Source organism: Euprymna scolopes, chromosome 25, assembly GCF_053919585.1.
Source record: "Euprymna scolopes isolate OS-2025 chromosome 25, ASM5391958v1, whole genome shotgun sequence".
In the NCBI taxonomy this organism is placed as follows: domain Eukaryota; kingdom Metazoa; phylum Mollusca; class Cephalopoda; order Sepiida; family Sepiolidae; genus Euprymna; species Euprymna scolopes.
The window spans coordinates 53,558,204-53,581,600 of record NC_136506.1 but is presented as its reverse complement, the minus strand read 5'-3'; the positions used below and the strand labels follow the sequence as shown (position 1 = coordinate 53,581,600).

The 23,397-nt window shown below is 37.2% G+C and overlaps 3 protein-coding genes across 3 annotated transcripts in view; 2 read left to right on the top strand and 1 right to left on the bottom strand.

The window, feature by feature from the left end:
• LOC145247355 (COP9 signalosome complex subunit 7b-like) overlaps window positions 1–23,397 on the bottom strand; it is a 307,459-nt gene that overhangs the window by 263,357 nt on the left and 20,705 nt on the right. The gene's annotated exons all lie outside the window — the stretch shown is intronic.
• On the top strand, window positions 9,915–10,325 carry LOC145247188 (uncharacterized). Its single transcript, XM_080108823.1, has one exon. The coding sequence runs from the start codon at window positions 9,915–9,917 to the stop codon at window positions 10,323–10,325; it is 411 nt and encodes a 136-aa protein (XP_079964949.1).
• Window positions 11,718–12,932, top strand: LOC145247187 (uncharacterized). Its single transcript, XM_080108822.1, has one exon. It carries the CDS (start codon window positions 11,718–11,720, stop codon window positions 12,930–12,932), a length of 1,215 nt encoding a protein of 404 aa, XP_079964948.1.

Here is a 23,397-nt window from a genome sequence, read left to right as displayed (position 1 = left end):
TACATTGATTTTTTAATTTTTCTTTTTCACATAAAGTGAAATAACAGTACCAGTTACCCCAAGATTTACTTTAAAAGATCATAAAGAGGAATTGAATAACAACCCATCAATAAGACTCATTTGTCCTTCTAGATCTGATATAGGCTTAGTAAGTAAAAACATCTTGGATAGAATAATCCCTAAAATCAAATCTGTATCTAAATACCACTATGTTAGTGGTATTTAGATATCCAAGCCAAGTCATTGAAAGGTTTCCTAGCATTAATAACAAAAAGAAAGTTAAATTTATTTCATAGAATCATATGATAAATCTATATCACCAATTCTTTTAAATAAGTCCCTTTTAATAGCTTGTAAAATAACAGATATAACCCCAGATGAAACAAAACTAATACTGTTGGCAAGGAAGTCTATAATGAATTTTGACAATAAATTTTGGACGAGAAGTAATACCCCAAACAACCTCAATATCTTAATGGGTTCGACTGACTCAACTGAGATCATGAATCTAGTGAGCCTTTTCCTCCTGTGTGAAATTCATAAAAAAAACTCCATAGCTAATTCTGATTAGAGCCTTTACAGAGACGATGCACTCTTTATAATTTACTCCATAAATAGAAATTATGATAAGGCAATTAAATCCCTACACAAACTCTTTTAAAACTATGGGCTAACTATAAATATCGACCCTAATAGACAGATAGTTAATTTCTTAGAGGTAACACTAAACCTGACAAACTTCTACTCTCTAGCCTTATCATAAGCCGAACTAATCAGTACTATATGTCCATAATAAATCTTACCACCCAAAATCTCTATTAAAGTCAATAGTCCCTAATGTTTCGTTGGGGGAAATTATTGATAGTGTTTTCAGCTAGACAAGTGTTTCTCATGTAAGTATGGCGGGGGTGGGCATAGATTGGAGCTCAGACAAGCACTTGTCATGAAAATAACGATAAAGCAGAGACAGACTCGCAACGTCTCTTCTGTGAGAAAGAGGTTGCAGAGAAGAGAAAAAGGATTCCCCCACTTGGCTACAAAGTCTGTTTTGTACTCGGTCAAGGCAGGGGGTTAAAACAAATTTTGTAGCCAAACTTTCACGTCTAGCTGAAAACACTATCAATAATTTCCACTCTTTATCTGTGCCTAAACCTAATCGTAGATTCCATGAACAAAGTTTCTTTCTTAGAACTGTACACCTGTGGAACTCTCTTCCTTTTGCCTGCTTTCCAGCTGGCTATAATATGGTCATCTTCAAGCCCAACAAAAACAGGTTCTTGATGAGCCGTTCCCCTTAAGTAATCTAATTTACCAAATTTCCATGACTAACAATTATTATAACATTGTCCTATTGACCACTGTACGCTTATTAACCCTTATCCTCGAGTGGCCCCCGGGCCTTTATAAGTGGTGACTCCTTTGTAAAAAATAAATTCAACATCACAAACTGCTATAACAATACCCTTTAAAAATTCAAGATATAGAATGCCGAAATAAAACGGGTATAAATACAAATTTAATAAAAAAAAAACTACAATAATTTTAAACTTAGCAATAACCGATAACATGGCCATATCAACCCACAAAAAAAGTTATAATTTTAACCCAACCACTATATGGAACCAAATTGAATCATTCACATCAGTCATTAAGACTACTAAATCCCAGTACTATCCCAGCAAACGTAAAAATAGACCCTGTGGTTTTATCCCCCTTACTCTAAGAATGTTAAAACTAATATAGCTAGAGAATAATATTAGAACCCCCCCCCCCAATTCAATAAAATGTTTAATAAAAACAATATCAAAATTTCTTACTCGATAATGCTGAACATAAACCAATAGAATTCTGTAATCTCTGTAGATTTGAATCTCTGGCTATATTGACCCCCCCCCCCAACCAAAATGTTTAAACCTAAAAAAGGGAATATTATGCAGTTGTATACATAGAAGATGGTCTAAATTTAATAAATTTAAACCATCCTGAAAACTATAAGACATTGAAAATAATTTGACCAAAAAATGAATTATCAATTCAAACTTATATCATTTTTATTAGCCATTAATTGATATTAATAGATAACAATCATTAAAAATTAACTAAACAAATTGACATAAACATTTTAAACAATCCACCTTTCATTGGAATTTAACACTATCTCCTTTAGATTAAGGTAAGTGACATAGTCATTTATTTAAAACGTAGTTATCTCTCTTACATTTCAGTTATTTTAGATCTAGAAAAAAATGCTTATTCATCCAGCGTCATATTTTTAAATTTTCATTATGTAAGATTTAGAAAAAATGCTTATTCATTCAAAGTTCTTCTTTTTCTTTTTAAATTGATTAATAATGTTGGCAAGGAAGTCTATAATGAGTTTTGAAAATAAATTTTGGATGAGAAGCCCCGACAACTTACATTACTTAATAGGTTCGACTGACTCAAGTTAGATCAGGGATCTGGTGAGCCTTTTCCTCCTGGGTGAAATTTATAAAATAAACTCCATTTTATAGTAAAGGGAATTTTCATATTTTTCAGGTACCATATGTATTTTGCTAGTGTTGTTTCGTTTTTCAAAGATCTTTCATTAAAAGAATGCCTGTGTGTAGAGATTCTATGTTTTATGGGCCCTGATGTGGATCCAATGCGTCTGCCTTAGATTTTATAGAGTTATAACAATTATTTCTCGTTAACAATAAGTTTTTGAAATTTTGTGCTCCAAAATAACATTAACATATAATATTACACATCCATAAATCTACTTACAAACTATAAAGAAACCATTTTGGGCAGCTTTTCTATAGAGGTATTTAATTGTTTTTTTTGTTTTTTTTCTAAATATAATTCTTTACTTTTGTTTATAGCATATATAATCTTATGGCATAAATATAATTCCATAAATCAGTTTGTCATATTCTTTTAACTGACTTATACAATATTAATTCCTCCTTTAGAATTGTTTCATTTAATGATATTTAATATAAAATAGGATAGGATTTATATAAGGGAAAGCCCTTATATAAATCCTATCCTATTTTAAGATCAAAATGTAATTCTTATTTTTATCATATTTAATATTTAGCCCTTTAAACATCATTTAAACTATGTTTTATTTTTTTCTCTACACATTATCTCATTACTTGTCTTTAAAGGAATTCCCATATATACTCATTACATTAAATATGATGAGAAATTTCTCTAATATTATTTATATAAACAAAATAGCAATTTAACTTCTTTTTCTAAACAATTTCTAAATTCATAATCCAAACTCACTCCAATACACTAGTTTCATTTTGGTGTCTTCCCCCTTTCTCGCCCCTCCCCCGCATTTGTGCTGATGAGGAAACAGTATCCAAAAATATTTTTTGTCAATATTAAATAAATAAATGGATATTGTTTCCAAAAAAAGATCCTACACTTACTCTGATTTTGTTTTGTTTCTCCTTTTGAAGCTGATTTATCACAATTATTGAACTTTTAGCCTCTGTATTAATATAGCTCTAGGTAAATACACATATCGAGTTTGTCTGATATCTTTTAAAGTGTTCATACATTAACAAAAACTTTGCTCTTTTAAACCTTTGGTCTATTAATCTCTATAATATATATATATATATATATATATATATATATATATATATATATATATATATATATATATATATATATATATATATATATATATATATACATATATATATATATATGCATACTAATAGTTGCGCCCGGCTTTGCTCGGGCTCTATGTACTGTTAATAACTTGCCCTATGTGTGAATAGCTTTTATCTAAAATTTCAAATGTTTAGACCAGAAATTGTCTGAGTAATTTGGTAGAGACCGCAGAGGTAATTTTTTTTTAACTTTGACCCCAATTTTGATCTTTTAACATATATTGTTTTGGTGTCAAATCAAATTAAAAAGTTTGACCTATGTCCAAGTTACCTACATCTAAAATTTCAAGTGTTTAGACCCAAAATTGGCAGAGGAGTTTGGTAGAATCGGTAAAGGTTAACTCTTTCAACTTTGACCTTTTGCCAGCTAAATTTTCGCCCCAAAACAAATTAAAATGCTTGCTGTATGTCTGAATACCCGTTATGTAAAATTTCAAATGCTTAGACCCAAAATAGGTTGAGTAGTTTGCTAGAGATCGCAAAGGTCAAATCTTTTGAACTTTCACCCCTTGACAGCTCAAAATTTCGGCACAAACAGCTTAAAAAGCTTGCTCTATCTCTGAATACCCTTTATGTAAAATTTGAAATGTTTAGACCAGAAATTGGCTGAGAAATTTGGTAGAGACCGCAGAAATCAAATTAAAAAAAAAATTTTTTTTTTAAATTTGACCCTAATTTTAACCCCTTAATAATAATGTTTTGATTTCGAATCAAATTAAAACGGTTGATCCATGTCCAAGTAACCTATCTTTAAAATTTCAAGTATTTAGACCCCAAATTGGCGGAGGAGTTTGGTAGAGTTTTCAAAGGCCAAATCGTTGAACTTTGATCCCTAGGCAGCCATTTTGTGGACGAAAACCAATTACAAAGATTTTCCCAAATCTCAATACCCCTTATGTCAAATCTTGAGTTTGAAGAGTAATTTGGTAGGGAAATGTACACAGAGAGAGAGAGAGACACACACACACACACACACACACACACACACACACACACAATTTCACTTTTATAGAAGTTTATAATGTTGAAGTGATAGTGTCTTAGTTACCTGATTAACATACATAGATAGATATATTGTTACATATAAAGAATATGAAAGTTAGAATTTTAGAAGTTGAATATTTTTTATTAAATTTACTGAAGAAAATTTTGGGGGGAATATATTTCTTCTTTTTTTTCTTTTTCCTTTTCTGCTGAGTTTGCTTCACTGCTGCTGATGCTGTTGGTCATGTTATTAATTTCTGCCTGTTGATTGATCTGCGCATTCCTGCATTTTGTGATAAAATTCAAGCTGAAGTTGGGAGTTCAGGCTTGACACTTGAAGTGTGTTTTTAACACACTTCAAGTGTCAAGCCTAAAGCCAATCAACAGGCAGAAATTAATAACATGACCAACAGTATCAGCAGCAGTGAAGCAAACATTTTATGTTGAAGTGAACTCGTCTAAGTTACCTGGCGAAGTTTATAATGTTGAAGTGATAGTGTCTTAGTTACCTGATTAATTTGTATCTCGCTGAGAGAAATCTACGTCAGAAAAATACCAGCTTACCGGAAGCAAGACACATGTGGCAAATATTCTTACTAGAAAAGATTTAATCACTATTACTAGATATTTTTTTCTAAGGCCTTAAGAAAATGGATACGTCTCAAGCTGCAGCTTTTCTATGTCAAAACAAAAATATTTCTATTCTGACCAGACTCAAAGAAGGAACATAAAAGTTTTTTTTACCAAAATGTTATTATACAAAGAACTATGTGTATTTTTCTTACAAGTTATTTCTTCAGGAAAATGAGAAAATAAATTCCTCCCTATAAAAGAACACTCTCGGAACATTATTTCAGATCATAAATTATCTTTGTGTGCAGGTATTTCAACTAATCTACTCGAGAGGACTTTATTTTTAAAAAAGACAACATTAAAAAATGAATTAATTGCAAACAAAGGGGGCAAAATCTTTAGACTTTGCTAAAATATTTCGAACTTTCTAAAACAAAATCCTACATTGGTTGGAATCTCATATCACAGCAGTAAGTAAAAAAAGGGGGCCTTCTCAACCTGTCTTTCTTTCTTTCTTTCTTTCTATCTTTCATAATTGTTACCACACAAAGGATTTTCTTTGTAGCTGAGAGCAAAATCTTAGCAGCAGACAGCTCGTGAGCTTTATTTTTGGCTCTAAGATTCTTTTTTCTTTTCCTAATAAAATTGTTTGTTTGTTTCTATCCACCAAGTCTTTTCTCTTCTAATTTTTTTTTTTTACATGGAGTTCACCACTTATCAAGGCCCAATGGCCACTCGGGGATAAGGGTTATTATGTGTACAATGCTCAATGGGATAGTGTAGCAATAGTATTGGAGAATTGATAAGGTGTCATTACTTAGGTGGGGCGGTTCATTAGGAATTTGTTTGTGTTGGACTTAAAGACATCCAGGTTGAAGTCGGGAGGGAAACAGGCAAGCGGAACAGAGTTCCACAGGCGTGCAGTTCTAAGAAAGAAGCTTTGTTCGTGGAATCTACGTTTTGATTTAGGCACAGATAAGGAGTGGGGGAAAATTATTGACAGTGGTTTCAGCTAATCGGGTGTTTTTTGAAAAAGATTGGCGAGGGGGAACTAGAGAATGGAGCTCAGACGAGCACTTGCCATGGAAATAAGGATAGAACAAAGACAGGCTCGCTACGTCTCTTCTGTGGGAAAGAGGTTGCCGGTTTTTGTAGCTTTTCTTTATCTTTGTATCGTTTTTATGCATCAAGGTGACCTTCACTGGAAGTGATGATAATAATTTCAACATTACTTCAAACCAGCGGATATCAGTTTGTTATATTCTATCCTTTTTTTAAGCAAATAGTCTGCGCAGAAGGAGAAGAAAAGATTTTTTGAGCTGAGGGAAATAGTGTATGCCATTTACTGTGAGTATACAGATCAGGAGAAAAGTAAATCTCTAACTGATTGGTTCAACCAGATCAATATGAATATGGTTGAACCGAACATTTGATAAGCTGAATGTTCGAAGTGGTGTACGGATGTACCTGAGCACTTTTCATCCTTGGCAGGATACACAAGAACGTGTCCAGGCTTCTATTCATAATTTTAAATTGGGATTGATTTATAAACTAATTTGCATGCATGACAACCAACTAACTTGAATAAAAGAACGGATTAAAAGCAGTCGAGAGTAGAGAGTAAAGAGAAATTATTAGTGCTGGAAGTTTATTGCTATTTCAGAAACAGGAATGTTTGAAGTTTTGATTTCCAGTGTGATATGTTGTTTTTTTTACAATCAGTTACAACCAACAAACTGTGAATAAAGTTAAACGTTATATGTTAACTGCTTTTTTTAAATCTTTTTTCTAATATATATGATGCATTTGTCAATACCACAATGCAACACAAAAATCATCGATACTTGCACCAAACATAATATATTTCCAACACATGAGTAGCTAAAACGATAAAATGAATATTAAATATTACAACTTCATAAAATTAACAAATGAGTTGCATCCCAATTTAGTTTTACCCATAACTTTAACATTAACCTAACCTCTAAAGGCAAAAATATGAAAAATACAAATCTTTTTTTTTTCAACTCAAAATATTTCTGTAATCATTATATTTCATCCATTATTGTTTCATCAGAATAAATTCACATCCTTGTACTTAATCCATGATCATGTGATCATGTGACTTTGAATGATTAAAGCATTCACTGTCACTTGTTCATAATACTTAAAATATTCAAATTGAAAACTCTGCAAAAAACGTTGTGAAAAATCTTAAAATCTTTTGCTACTCGAACAATTATGAAGACAGTTCTAATAAGCAACACCTACTCAAATATTCTGCAAAAGATTTTACCAATAAAAAGAACTTTCATTGAAACTTTTCGGTTTTTTAACCATATATTACTTTAAAATTAAGTGACATAAGTTTTTTTTTTAATTCTTCAATTAATTAAAAATAGAAATTAATAGTTGTGTAAGTTGAGAATTATTTCAATGTCACAATAATTTTGATGCTCTCGACTTCAATCATTGGATTTTCAGATTACACATTATCATTTTAAAACAGAACATTTGAATAAACACACCTACGTTTTACTGCACTTTTTGAGAACAGGATTTTAGTTTTTTATAGCCTTATGACATTATCATGAAAATGACTAAATGAAGGGAATCTATCTAGTTCATTTTTCGTTGGCAAGTAAACAGGAAAATCAACATAATCCAAATGCTTTTAGCCACTCCTATTTATTTTTCAAACTCTATCATTCTATGAACACAAAAAAATGTTGTCATGGCAATGAGGTTCTTTGTCACTCTCATCAATAGTAATGTAATAACATCTTTTTTAATAACTTTGACCGCTCAACATCCCTGTGATTTTTTCAATAGATACATAGAAGATATACTCATTCAACCATCTCCTTATGAAGAGGCTAATAAAATACAACATTTGAGAACATGGATGGAAATATGCACTTTAACCTAAAAGACTGTATTAAGTAGATGCTTTTCACTTCTAGACTTAAACCTTATAAATTAAACTGAAGGTGAAATTTATACGAAATGCTGGAGGAAAGTCACTAGCAAAGACATATTTGTTCACTATAAACTTTTCCCCAGTTTCATGTTTGGGTGCCTAAAGAATGAAATAACATAATGGATGACAAACCCACTTATACTGCACACATAATACAGATGTTGGGATCTTCGTTTGAAAGATCATTGTGACTTTATCCACAAATGCTCTTGGTGCTTTTGTAAGATTAAAAAAGTCACATTGTCTTGCGATTAAAAATCTCCATAATATTCTTAGTTTAGAATCAGCTCATCAAACGATGTAAAGCAAGAATTTCCTAGCATATATTAGCATTCATTATTCATTTTATGTAGGTTTAGAGAATTGCTGAATAAAATGAAGATTTTTCTTAAAATCTATAAATTATTCGTTAAGATACATTAATTTTCTCACTAAGGTTGATGCTGATGCTGTGTTGAAGATATTAGCACAATATGGGTGGAGGATGGAATGATTGACAACATCCCTCAGCCTTAGTGCGACTAAAAGATTTTCTGACTACATGTCTTTTATTCATGTCTGGTTCAAGGTCGCACAAAATGTGAGAAAACAAAGCAGATATGCCGAACCTTCTCTTACTTTTATATCAAGAAAACTTAATAAAAAGACAAAGGTAACAAATCTCATTCTAGTCACCACAGATGAGTCTTCACAGCTACACGTCACTGCACTTTGTCAAAATAAATGCAAGTGATAACACCAACATAGAATATAAATCTGGTTAGTATGTCATGTGATAATTTATAAAAATATAAAAATATAGTAATAAATGTAATAATTAAAATATAATAACTATTGCTTGCACAGCAGCATTGCTTCCAACAAAGCCTTCATCATATGATGACTCTGGGTTCAGGTATGGTTTTGGGACCGAAGCATCATTACCACTAGCTCAGATTGCCTCATGATACTACCAAAGTTTGTTGGATTGTCATCACTCTGTGAGGTTATCATATCCACACTGATGCAGATAGAACCTTGTATTTTTTAAATGTTTTTTTCCTTGTCTGATGGAGAAAGACCAAGGTTATTAATGTGGACCCAAGGTTGGGACAATGGAAGGAAAACATGGAACATAGATTATAATACTCACCAGAGTAACAAGTGTCCACATATTTGTGCATTGTGTAGATGTGCATGAGAGCGGTGGCGTGATGGAGGAAGGGTGGACTTGCCGCAGGGAAGTGTTGGGTGGGAAAAGAGAAAAAAAGATGGCACCTGGTGTTTTATAAACTGTGGTCTCGCGAGATCACGAGAAAAAAAAAGGACACACATGCAAATGAGACAGGATGAAAAACTGCATAAAAAGCTTGAGTGAGAGGAAGGAACAGTGTCGTTTACGGTCACGAGGTTATTGTGTTACTATTGCGAGCGTTGGTGACGATTGAAGTTGAATTCGATACAAGCTATTTCGGCTATTGCTATGAAAAATGACTGACTCAAAGTTTGATCTGAAACTGATTCCAGAATTTGATGGGTCCACATCTGTCGTTGACTGAGTTGAGAGGGTCGAGTTGACCTGCAATCTCTGTGAGGTAAAGAGAGTGCACACTGTGATTTCCCTGAGATTGGCTGGGGGTGCTCTGAGTGTGTATCAGCAACTTAGTGCCACCGAGAAGGCTGATGTGACTGCTATAAAAAATGCGCTGTACAAGGCATTTGCAATGGATCCTTGCCCGGCTTATGAAAGATTCGCCTCCAGGACGCTCATGCTGGGAGAAACTGTGGATGTGTTTTTTACGGAATTGAAGAAACTTGCTGTGCTGTTTGGCAATGGAGTGTTGGAGAGGACATTGGCATATGCATTTGTGGCCAGCCTTCCCACCCGTGTTAAGCAATTGTGGAGAGCCTCTACCAGTGTGTCTGCAACGCCTATGGAGCACTTGATGGAACGCGCCTGGGCCATCATCAGAGATGAGGAGGACCTGGGGGAACCAGTTATGATGGCGACAAAGGCAGCCCAGAATGAGGCTGGAGAGATTTCCAGTCTGAGCCCCGCAACTAATGGAAGATGTTACCGCTGTGGTCGGCGAGGTCATTTTGCGAGAAGCTGTACTGACAAAGGGCGGGGGTGACTGCGCTGTTTCCAATGTCGCGGCATAGGGCACCTAGCCCAAAACTGTGTGGGAAACGCGTCAGGAGGCAGGATGTCAGCGCTGCCCTGCTCCCCAGACAAGATCTAAGTGACCCGCAACCTACAATAACTGTGTATGTGAACTGAGTGCCTTGCTCAGCTCTTCTCGACTCCAGCTGCTCACATATCATCATGAGTGCCAGATTGTGTCGGACCTGGACTAAAATTAACATTAAAGTTACCACAATAGGCGGCGAGGCACAAGCATGCTGTGGAGCTGGAACCGTGAAGGTCCACATGGACTCTGGTGTGGCTGTGGAAATTAATGTGTTGGTGACGCAAGGGGATTTGCTGGGGTTCGACGTACTACTGGGATACGATGCTATCAAGGCACTGGGGGGGAGTGATCATCGAAAGAGACGAGAGCATGCGCTTTTTAAAAAGCCCAGTGTGTGCTGCAATCCACATTGATCGCCCTGACTTTAAGGTGGGCTATGACTATAGCCAGCAGGCCTGGACTGCGTCATGGAAGTGGACCGAAGGAAGGGCACCAACCGAATTAAAGAATTGCATCACAGAATACCCTATACCTGACGAGGCTCGTGATGAGTACGAGCAAGAACTTGAGGCGTGGATCCGAGATGGATGGCTGATCCCCTACCCCGAGAAGCTTGGTACGCCCAAGGGTCTGATACCCTTAATGGTGGTTATCCAGCATAACAAGTCAAAAGTAAGACCAGTGCTGGATTATCATGAGCTCAACCAGTACATTGAGGTTTATACTGCCGATGCTAACGTATGCACCAGCAAACTGAGAGAATGGCGCCAGAAGGGCTCCAATGTGTCATTAGATCTGTGGAAGGTCTATTTGCAGGTGCGAGTAGATGAGAGGCTGTGGCCATTCCAGAAAGTGTGGTTTCAGGGTCAGAGGTACTGCCTAACATGACTTGGCTTTGGTCTGAATGTGGCACTGCAGATCATGAAGACCATTGTGAATGTGGTGTTGTCTCAAGAAAAGACCATTGAGGACGCAACATCATCCTACATTGACGATGTGTACATCAATGAGGACATAAAATTTGCATCGTGTGTCAGTGGAAAATTGGCTCAGTTTGGTCTGCAATGCAAGAATCCTGAACGTCTGAGGGATGGAGCACGCATATTGGGATTAGACGTCTGTGAGGAAGATAGTACCCTACGATGGAGGCATGGTAGTGGGATTCCAGGCATTCCTGATGTGACGTGAGGCGGACCATTTTTTCCTGGTTTGGGAAACTTGTTGGACACTTACCAGCCTGTGGCTGGCTCCGTGTAGCTGTGAATGCCATCAAACACAAAGCAAATTTGATAACCACAGGTTGGGACGATGTGCTTGACAATGCTCTTCTAACTGATGGTAACTGAGACCCTGGAGAGAGTCAACAAGGAGGACCCTGCCTGTGAAAAATGGTGTGTTGATGCAGACCACGTAAATGTGTGGGTCGATGCTAGTTCATTGACATTGGGAGTCGCATTAGAGCAAAAAGGGAATGTGTTTGAAGACGCATGTTGGCTGCGACCCATGAATGATGCTCAGCACATCAACTTAGCAGAGCTGGGCACTGTTATAAAGGGAATAAATCTCGCACCGCAATGGCAATCGAAGAAACTGCACCTGTACACGGATTCTCTCTGCGTGTACCACTGGGTGTCTGACATGCTTTCAGGACGGACAAGAATCCGCACTAAGGCAGCCAGCAAGATGTTGATCCGGCGAAGGCTAGATATACTGAAGAGTTTGGTCTCTGAGTATGGACTATCAGTGGAGGTAATGCTGGTCACATCATATTGCAATGGTGCCGACCAACTAACCCGTGTACCTCATAGATGGTATGGAGCCGTGAAGATCGGTGTGGAGCACACTGCTCGATCTCGTGCAGTTGCAATTGGTGCTATTACCCCATGTCAAATACAGAAGATTCATGCACAGAGCAAACATTCAGGTGTAAAGAGAACAGTGTATTTTGCAAGGCGTATGGACCCAGCAGTGACAAAGACAGATGTCAGGCAGATTGTCAGGCACTGTGAAGCATGTCAGTCTATTGATCCTGCAGCAAACCAATGGCGAAAAGGACGATTGAACGTCAAGAAGGTGTGGCAGCAGGTGGCAATGGACATTACCCATTACAGTGGTAAACCCTTTCTAACTCTTATCGATCGTGGACCCACATGTTTTGCGGTATGGCGACACATGATTAGACAGGACTCGGCAAGTGTTGTTCGCATCTTGTCATCCATCTTTTTGGAGCGGGGTGTGCCGAAAGAGATCTGGATGGATAACGATGCTGCTTTTTGCAACCAACAAGTTCGGCAGCTGTTAGATGAATGGGGCGTCCGACTACGGCTGCGATGCGCTCATGTGCCATCAGGGAATGGCATTACTGAGAGGAGCCACCGTAGCATTAAGGGAATTGCTGCCAGAAATCAATGTACCATTACGGAGGCCACGTATTGGTATAACTTTATGCCAAAAGATGGGAAATTACCTACAACAGCGCCGGCCAATGCCATATACACATATCGTGTTAGACTAAAGGGAATTGATGCTGCACAGCCAGTCAAACAGTAAAGACAAATATGAGGTAGGGGATCCAGTTTGGGTGAGACCACCTGGAAACCGGTGCACCACCAAATTCAAATGAGGACGAATCTCTGGGGTGATCAGCCAGCTGTCGGTTCTAGTTGATGGAACCCCGCGCTATGTGCGCGATCTTTGCCCAGCTTCTGAGGTGCATCATACATCTACAGAAGAGAGCAATGAATCCTCAAGTGATGAGCTACTTATGAACGAAATCAACAGACCAGAGAGTGATGATTATAGAACCTGAAGCTGAATCTGACGCTGACTCTGAATCTGTCTCAGAACCTGAACCTGAATCAGAACTAGAGCCAGAACCTATGAATGTGCCCCTTTGCTAGTTCATCACTGATTTTGGTAACAGTGTATTATTTTGTTGATGTAGTAATGCCAGCTTAATTACTCGTTCAACACTGCTGTGTGATTAAATAAGTCTTGTCATTACTGATGGGGCGAGGATGAAATTCTCTATGAATTTCTCAAATCTTTCTGTCTCTATTGATGTGGAACTGGTCAGGCATTGGAATTTTGGCATGGATACATTTCTTGAATCCTTCTTGGGACCATGAAAGGAAAACACAGAACACTAATTAGGTGTAAGAAAGATATATTAACCAAAAAGTTATGAGGATATGATACTATCCGGTGGTGTCTGGGTTAGGGGTAATTGTATGAACTGCATACTACTAGTACTCCTGCTGATTCTATCGTATTATGATACTGTTCCCTGAGGAGGTTATCTCATATCATAATATAATACTGGAAGAGTCCATGGTGCAGGTAAGTTTCGGTCTCACAACACCCCCTGCCAAAAGTTTTCTTTCTCTTTTATTTTTTGAAAAAATTTAAAGAAATAAAACTATTAACATTGGGATTTACATTGATTGGTTGCATAAATTTTCTTTTTTCTCCTGAGCTTCAGACTTCCAAAGAGATTGAAGTGATCAAATATTATGTCAATCGACTCTTCACAATTATTTTGTAGTGATTTCTCCGCTTCATTCAAATGGCATTTCCTGAGCTGGTTCATATGGTGTTTGTTGGTATTTTTTCGGTCTCTAGAGGATATAGACCAATTCGCCAATTCTTTGTTTGATGCTTCCCAGAATGTGATGTTGTTTTTTGTAGGTCTTAAAAAGGACTTTATTGCCAGGATAGAAATATTTCTTATGGAGTTAAATGGTTTTCTTGAACTTCGCTTGCTGTGGAACGTGTTTATTGAAGATGAACTTTCTTGTGAACATTTTTTCTGCAGGCGAGCATCCCATAGGTATGTTCAGATTAGAGGTTATTCTATAAACTTCCAGAAACTATTGCAATGCTCTTTCTGTTGGTGTTCCTAGTGCCTTTGTGAAAGCCCTCTTTAGAGTGTCCACAAACCTGACCATTAGACCGTGGTTGATACTGAGGGGTTGTAATATGGTCCACTTGGTACGACTTGCAAGTCTCTGAAATTACTTGATGTGAAGTGAGTGCCATTATCTGTCATCACACAATCTACCATGCCAAAACGCGTGAATAGCTCATGTAAAAATTTGATTGCGCAATCTGTGGTTGGGCTTCAAGCCATTTTGAGTGGCTATCCACAACAATGAGAAATAAATGTTGGAAAAGGCCCTGCAAAATCCACATGAATTCTTTGCCATGGTTTTCACTTCGTAGTTGGAGATTTTACTGCAAAATCCCTTACAAGATTCTATCATTTCTACTATGTCTTTGTCCATGTTTGCCCAATTTACATAGCAGCACACAAGACTTTCCATATGATTCTTCTCTGGATCTCTCATAGGAAAATCCTTGAGGATTTTTCTTTGTAGGCTGTTTGGAATCACAACACAATTATTATACAAGACATACGCGGGCCAATCATAAATATAGCTGGTTTTTGACAACCAGGCAGAATAGGTTAGATCGCCGAGCAGTGAAGTTGTCTGTCGATACTGCCATCCCAGCTAGCTGTCGCCAACTTTACCTAAAACAACATCAGCAACAGTTCTAGCCACAGCTTCAGCAGTTGTCATCAATCTCACCCCAGACGGCACCTGCAGCAGCTGTCCAAACTACCCCTTTTTTGCCACTGACTCCCAAGAGTCTGCCGACCGACCACTATTCTTACTCCAAGCGTCCTCGTCACTGCCTCCACCATCACCTGCACATCCTAACAATACCAACAACACCTGCTACAATCCCATTGACCTTGAATAAAAGTTTAATGTAAACTTTTTCGTTTGTCCTTGCTTCTATACATTTATTTTTGTAATATAACAATATCTTTCCAAGGAGTGCCCAGTGCGGGTGATAATGTTTTGAGGCATGTGCTATTAACTTAATAGATCCCTCCTCGAATTTGTAAAGTAATACAGACACCAGTCCCTCATTATTAGCATCTGCTGCTACAATGATTTTCTTCTTCAGGTTGAAATGTGCTAACGATAGGTCTTCTACCAAACAGTACTTTATTATTAAAAAACTTGTTCACATTCTCATATGCTATAGTGTTACTAATCCCAAGAAAACCTGTTATCAGATACAGGCATGTTCGTAATAGCTTAAGCGCTTTCTGAGTATGGTTTTCTTCCTTTACTGTCAATAATCTGTTCTAAATATATAATCTTTTTAAGAAGAACTCGCAATTTTTTAGAACTCAGTTTGAACTGTATTCTTCAATTCTCTGAAATACTGCTCCAATATCGTGGAAACCCTATTTTCCAATATGTTTATTAATAGAGATATCACTCTCTGGATCGAGGAATAAGCTCACAATCTCCCCATTTATTTTTATATTTAAGTACTTTCGTTTTTGACCCTTTATTTCGTTAAAAGGTCAAAGAAAACTTCGTTAATTTTTTATTGCGACTTTGTTTTTACTTGTTTCTGTTTTGTCAGACAATGAGAACTTTTATCGACTACACGCTAACATAGTTTATCCTTAATATATGTTTTTATATATGCTTTCCACACAGTGTATATAACATTGTGAGTACGCCACCATTTTTCTTTTTCAAATATATCGATAAACGCTGTATGATTTTCAAAATATTCCACGTTTTAAAGTGAGTAAAACAACTAAAAACTTTTGCAGATATGCAGAGGAGTAACTTATCCTGCCTTTGGTAACATTTATTTGTTATATATTTGATTTTTTTTATCACTTTTTCGAATCTATGTGTATAGTAACACAAACCCCTTTTTTTTTCTTTACTTAGATTCAACTTTTGTATTACAATCTGTATCCGTGATATACTTTCTCTTCAATACGATTATTATGGAGATTTTTTTTTTGGGGGGGGGGGAACATTTACAAAAGACACCGGGATTCCACGTTATCTTTTGTAGCATAAAGTTCGGGTCTTGTTTCATGAAACGAAACTTTCAAAAGGTTTAAAACTTGTACTCTCTTTTGACCCCAAAACAGTCCGAATTGAAATTCCTTTTCTCTGAAAAAGGTTGTCTTCTTCTCTTTCTTCTTCCTCTTCTTTTTCTTCTTTGAAGTATAGAGTGTCTGAAATAAAATTCCTGTTCTCAGAAAAGGCCTTCTTCTTCTTCTTCTTCTTCTTCTTCTTCTTCTTTTTCTTGTTTCACTCGAATTAAAATTCCTTTTCTCTGAAAAGGTCGTCAGGCGCCCCTTCATCCGTAAAGCTTTCCTCGGAAGGGTGGGTGGGTGAAGAAGTAAAATTAATGTTGACGAGTCTCTGTGTTAACAGCTTGAAAAGGGGAGAAATAAAAATGATGACAGGCTCTGCCACACTTTTTCCATTTCAATAAATGGTGTATTTTAGAGCACCAATTTCAAACTGCTCCAATAAACTTCCATGAACAGGTTGAATGAATTTACATCGTTCAACACAACGAAATCCCCCAAAATGAGAGTCTTGCTCTCAAGAAATCTTTTCTGGAACTAATTCAAAGGAAGCGCAAAAAAAGAGATTTCTGTGACTGTTTCACAGCAGCCACTCACCATAAAGAAGGGAAGGCAATGAGACTGCTAAGAAAAGGAAAGACACTGAATAAAGAGAGAGAGAAATGTCCGCAAGGACTTAAATGACAAAAAAGGAGGGAGAGACGCATGCACACACACACATCCATCAGCTGAAAAGGCCTCCCAGTTCGTACAACTGCTAGGCGAAATGGGACCAAGATTAGAAGGGAGGGGGTAATATGAATGCTACAGGTTAACCAAAACTGCTGACCTCCCCCTTCCCTTTGCACTGCTGAAGGCGACTACTTCGATAAAAAAAAATAAAATTTTGACAATGCCCCACGCTGTGATTAATCATACTGGCATATTTGACAAAATCCATCTTCCTCTTGTTTTACGATATTAAAACTCTTATATCACATATGAAACAAACTAGCCTTTTATCGAAAATTTACAACACAATTTCGTTTGTTTCACTAAATAGCATGTCTTCCATGTTTTTTTTTTGTGGGGGCGGGGTAAATTTGCATATACAATATTTCCTTCTGTTTCCAACTTTTGTAACAATGGCATGATTTTTTCTTCATCAGGCCATTGCTTGCATCTTTTCATAAATATGGTTTCAAACCTATGAAAATTAGCTGGAAACGTTGAATCAATATCGTATCTGAGAGGAAATTTGAAATTCTTCCTGCCGAAAAGATCATTGAACTTTGTGATTTTGTGGTCCTAAATAATACGTCTTCCAAAGTGATTTTCTTTTGTCTGTTGTTTGAATAACTTTTGAAACTTCTCTTGTTGGTGGTGGTGTTTTTGTTCAAATTGTTGTTGTTTGAATTGTCTTTGCTGTTCCAATTGTTGTTGGAATTGTTGTTGTTGTTGTTGTTGTTGTTGTTGGAGGAGGAGGAGGAAGAGGAGGAGGAGGAGGAGGAGGAATACCTGTTGTAAAATGGATTGAAAAACTTTAGTTAATTTCGAAATCTGTTTCATTTTACAACGGTATCCACACGAAAAAATTACTCCAATTTATGTAGACAATAACAGGAAGAAGGGGCAAGTCTTACTTTCTGTAAGAATTGAATAAAATCATTTCTTTTTATAATTTAATAAATATAATATTATATTTCCTCGTTAAGTTAAAAAAAAAACTGGGGAAAAATGAAAAAATTGCTTTCTGTATGTCTTTTAACGTTCTTTGTTAGTATTTTTCTTTCTTTTTTAACTTACGAGGATATTTTGTGTAGTTCGTCATTAGTTTCCTTTTTTTAACTTCTGAGTTCGTTTTGAATCCTATATCGCCATTGGTATGCCTCATGAAAGGGATATTGTTGACAGTTTTGTAATAATTATCTGGTAAGGTGCTGTACGAAACGAGTGTCGTAGTGGAAACTGGTGTTTCTAGCATGAGGCGTGCATACTTTTCAATGTCTGTTCAAGGTGACTCTACCAGTCAGTATTTAGGCTTAACCAGCCAATCATAACCTTGTAAGTAATCTCCAAGTGTAGTTTCTTAGAGAATACTCACATCCAATGAGAATATGTTTGATGTTTTACATAGATTGAATGTAGTTAACTCTCAGACATGAAGGTTAACTGATGCTGGTAAGATATCGTAGGATGCCTTTATGAGAAATGTTAATTTTTAAGTTCCATGTATTTGAGGTCATTCTATGTGATTTCTCTGCTTTTTACACTTTTCTCACACTTTTCTCACACTTTCTACACTTTTCTCTCACTTTTTACACTTTTCTCACACTTTTTACACTTTTCTCACACTTTTTACACTTTTATCACACTTTTTACACTTTTCTCACACTTTTTACACTTTTTTCACACTTTTCTCACACTTTTTACACTTTTCTCCTACTTTTCTCACACTTTTTACACTTTTCTCACACTTTTTACACTTTTCTCACACTTTTTACACTTTTCTCACACTTTTTACACTTTTTTCACACTTTTCTCACACTTTTTACACTTTTCTCATACTTTTTACACTTTTCTCACACTTTTTACACTTTTCTCACACTTGGTCCATGCGTTTACTTTGACCTACAGCTGTAGCAATGCGCTTGGCTTCCTCAAAATAATGAATTTCTTCCGAAACCATTTTCCTTTGCTTTACAGAGTTTTTTTTTTTTTTACCGTCAATGCTGTGGGTGTTTCTCACACTTTTTACACTTTTCTCACACTTTTTACACTTTTCTCCTACTTTTCTCACACTTTTTACACTTTTCTCACACTTTTTACACTTTTATCACACTTTTTACACTTTTCTCACACTTTTTACACTTTTTTCACACTTTTCTCACACTTTTTACACTTTTCTCATACTTTTTACACTTTTCTCACACTTTTTACACTTTTCTCACACTTGGTCCATGCGTTTACTTTGACCTACAGCTGTAGCAATGCGCTTGGCTTCCTCAAAATAATGAATTTCTTCCGAAACCATTTTCCTTTGCTTTACAGAGTTTTTTTTTTTTTTTTACCGTCAATGCTGTGGGTGTAGACGTAGACCTGCTGTCCCACAGGTCACATTGCGATCATTTCATCCTAAGTGCCATTCTGCATCTTCTACAGCTTGTTTTGCTTTTCATTTTCAAACATTTATTATTGCTGGGCATTCTTCACCACTGGGTCGTGAGAGTTGTGCAACTTGTTCAAACATGTTTTCCCACACATATACACAGCCACATGTACACACGCACGTACGCACGCACACACACGCACGCATATACACAGCCTCATACACACACTCACATTCATGCGCATACACACACCCGAGCTGTGACGTCACTTCCTTTTAAGTGAAAACCAGACATGCGCAGTCAGAACACTGACCCCAGTATAAAAGTCAACAAAACCTGTTAACTTCCCTTTTTCGTCTGGACCAGCGTTCGACCTGTTGAGTCGACGAACCGACTGCAGCTCTAACTCTATCTCCCCTTTCGTCTTGGCCCATCGACACAGACATGTGCGCGACGTTCTACGAGCTTAACCCTTTCTTTCTACAGATGGCTTGCCACTTCGCGTTTCTCTATTGCATTCCCTTTCCTTCTACACGCGTAGTCGTCAACGGCTGAATTAACATGTGTACACCGAAGACTTTCATTTCTCAACAGAAAATAAACGACATGTTTATTTTATTCCAGCATTTGAGTTCTTTGTTTCCTTCATTCAATTCGTTTCATTATTTTTTCTTGTAGCAAGTTAGGGCATTTTATATCCTGGTCCGCAACATGAAATGGTGACCCCTTTTATTTTAAATGAAATGAATGAGAGTGAACGAAACACGCAGTGTAAGCTAAACTCTTCCACACAAATTCACGGCACGCACAAAAAACATTTTTTCTCTAACAAACAAGCAAACTTGTTGACCACGAGGAGGAACAATTCCAAACCGCGCACACGAAATTGAAATATAAAAATTTCAAAACAAAATGGAACTTCACCAGATGGACTTCTACAACGAAACCATGGTATTAATTATTCGGCAACCTGACCAAAACCGAGACAAGGAATTAACAGAGTTGAAATCGGCGGTTGAGAAGCTTTCGAAGCAGCTAGCCGACGCACTTCAAACGCGTTAACATTCTCACAGAAACCATGACGACACGCTGCGAAATTACAGGCGAAGAAGTTCGAGCAGGAACCGATCCACGTCACGACATAGACAAGATGTGTGTTTTTACCACAATAGATTCGGCATCGACGCGAGAAGATGCACTAAACCCTACGTGTTCGAAAAACCAACACAGGGAAACGAACCTTCGAGCCAGTATTGACGACGACTGTAACTGGAGCACACAAAAAAGGTTGTCTATTTTATATCCGAGATAAAATTCACGGATATAACTTTTTAATAGACACCAGAGCGGAAATCAGCGTTATACCGACACCGCATGGCCACCCAACAGGGACCCAATTTTTCAACTTACAAGCCGCCAACGGTGCCAAAATACCCACTTTTGGCGAAAAAACCTTAAATTTGAATCTTGGAATGCGGAGGAATTTTTATGGAATTTCACCATAGCCAGCGTGACTACTCCAATTTTGGGGGCGGATTTTTTAGCCGATTTCAACCTGTCTGTCGATATGACTCATGACACATTGACAGACAACGAAACGAAGATTTCAGTGAGAGGAACTACCTTGAAATTTTTTACCACCGGAATCAGCACAGCCTTACCCGAAGATTTACACGTCCGCCGTTACTCCAAAAATTTCCTCAACTTTCCCAGCCGTTTAAAAACACGGACCCCATCAAACACAGCGCTAAGCACTATATTAAGACAACAGGACCGCCCATCTATTCAACCCCCAGACGTTTGAAACCGGATAAATACAAATTGGCAAAATCCGAATTTAAAAACCTACTACACATGGGAATAATACGACCCTCGAAAAGTGCTTGGTCATCACCACTCCACATGGTACAGAAAGCTGACAACACCATATGGCGACCGTGCTGAGATTTTAGACGCTTTAATGCAAAAACTGTTCCAGATAGATATCCTATTCTCCATATCCATGACTTCGCAAATGGACTCCAAGGCGCCACAATTTTCTCCAAACTGGACCTCGTTAAGGCATGTTTTCAAATTCCAGTCGCGGAAGAAGACATTCATAAAACTGCACTAACCACACTATTTGGCCTTTACGAGTTCCTAAGGATGCCTTTCGGCTTGAGAAACGCCTGTCAAACTTTCCAGCGTTTGATTGACAAAGTTTTCAGAGGTCTGCCGTTCATATTCGCTTATATGGACGACGTTTTAATCGCCAACAGAAAACTTGAATAACACCGACTACACCCGGAACAAACTTTTGAAAGACTGTCACATTTCGGTCTTAAACTAAACACCGATAAATGTGTTTTTGGCCACCAGGAAGTTCAATTTCTCGGTCATTTAATTGACAAGGATGGAATCTCCCCTTTGCCTGAAAAAGTAAGTGCTTTTTTTTTTTTTTTTTTTTTTTTTACATAGGCATCACCACATTATCAAGGCCCAGAGGCCACTCAAGGATAAGGGTTAAAGTGTACAGTAGAAATTGGACAATATAGTAATCATTAGTAATGAAAATTTGGTAAATTTGATAACTTATATGGAACGGCTCATCAAGAACTTATTTACTTTAGACTTGAACACAACCATATTGTAGTCAGCCGGAAAGCAGGAAAACAGAAGACAATTCCACAGGCGTGCAGTTCTAAGAAAGAAGCTTTGTTCATGGAATCTACGATTAGTTTTAGGCACAGATAAAGAGTGGGGGGAATTATTGATAGTGTTTACAGCTAGACGAGTGTTTCTTGTGAAAGTTTAGCGAGGGGGGACCATAGATTGAAGCTCAGTCGAACACTTTCCATGAAAATAACGATACATCAGAGACAAACTCGCAACATCTCTTCTGTGAGATAGAGGTTGCAAGGAGGAGAAAAGGACATCTCCTACAAGGCTACGAAGTCTATTTTGAACTCTTTCAAGGCAGGACAAGTCCTTTCTAGCAGCTCCTGCCCAGATGTGGCAACAGTATTCCATCCTTGGACGTACCTGGCTCTTATATAGATAGAGAATAGCATCAGCAGTGAGATATTTACCGGATCGATAGAAAGATCCCACCATTTTTCCAGCGGCCTTGGCAACAGATTTGATGTACGTGTTCTATTTAAGATCAGGAGTAATGGTCAAGCCCAGAAGCTTGTCAAAACTTGAGGCCTCCTGAAGACGAGAGCCATTCATTTCAATTGATGCCAAATGTGGATTAGAATGTTGATGATGTAAAGAGAGAAGCTTGGTTTTAGATGCATTAAAAGTAACTAGCCACTCCTTTCCCCATTGTACTACGTGCTCAAGATCAGAGGAGAGAGAATTGGAGAGAACTTGGTCGTTTACTGTCTTAGATGTGCTACCATAAATGGTAGTGTCGTCAGCATAAATGTCTACAAATGATGTAAGGATGTGATTTGGAAGATCATTAATGTAGATCAGGAAAAGAGTTGGGCCCAGGATGGACCCCTGAGGGACACCGGCATTAATACTGTGAGCTTCTGATTTTTGCCCCTCAACTACTACTCTTATGAACCTATCAGAAAGAAATGATTTAATAATTGAGAAGACATTTCCAGCTATACCATAGCTAGCGATCTTATGAAGTAAACCTTTATGCCACACCCTATCAAAGGCCTTAGATATGTCAAGAGCAATTGCCCTAGAAAGATTGCCATCGTCGAGAGATTTGCTAATCCTATGCGATATAACTGTAAGCACATCTGCTGTAGATCTAGCAGAACGAAAACCATATTGAGTGTCACTAAGAAGGTTATTTTTGTTGAGATGGTTGATTACTTATGTATTTAACACAGATTCCAGCAACTTACTCATGACGCACAGGAGACTTATTGGCCTGTACTGAGAGGGGGATGAGCAATCACCTGAATTCTTAAATACAGGGCATACTGATGAGATTTTCCAGGGAGATGGGAAACTATTCTCCTTAAGACAACGTTTAAACAGTTTTGTAAGTATGGGCGCTAGT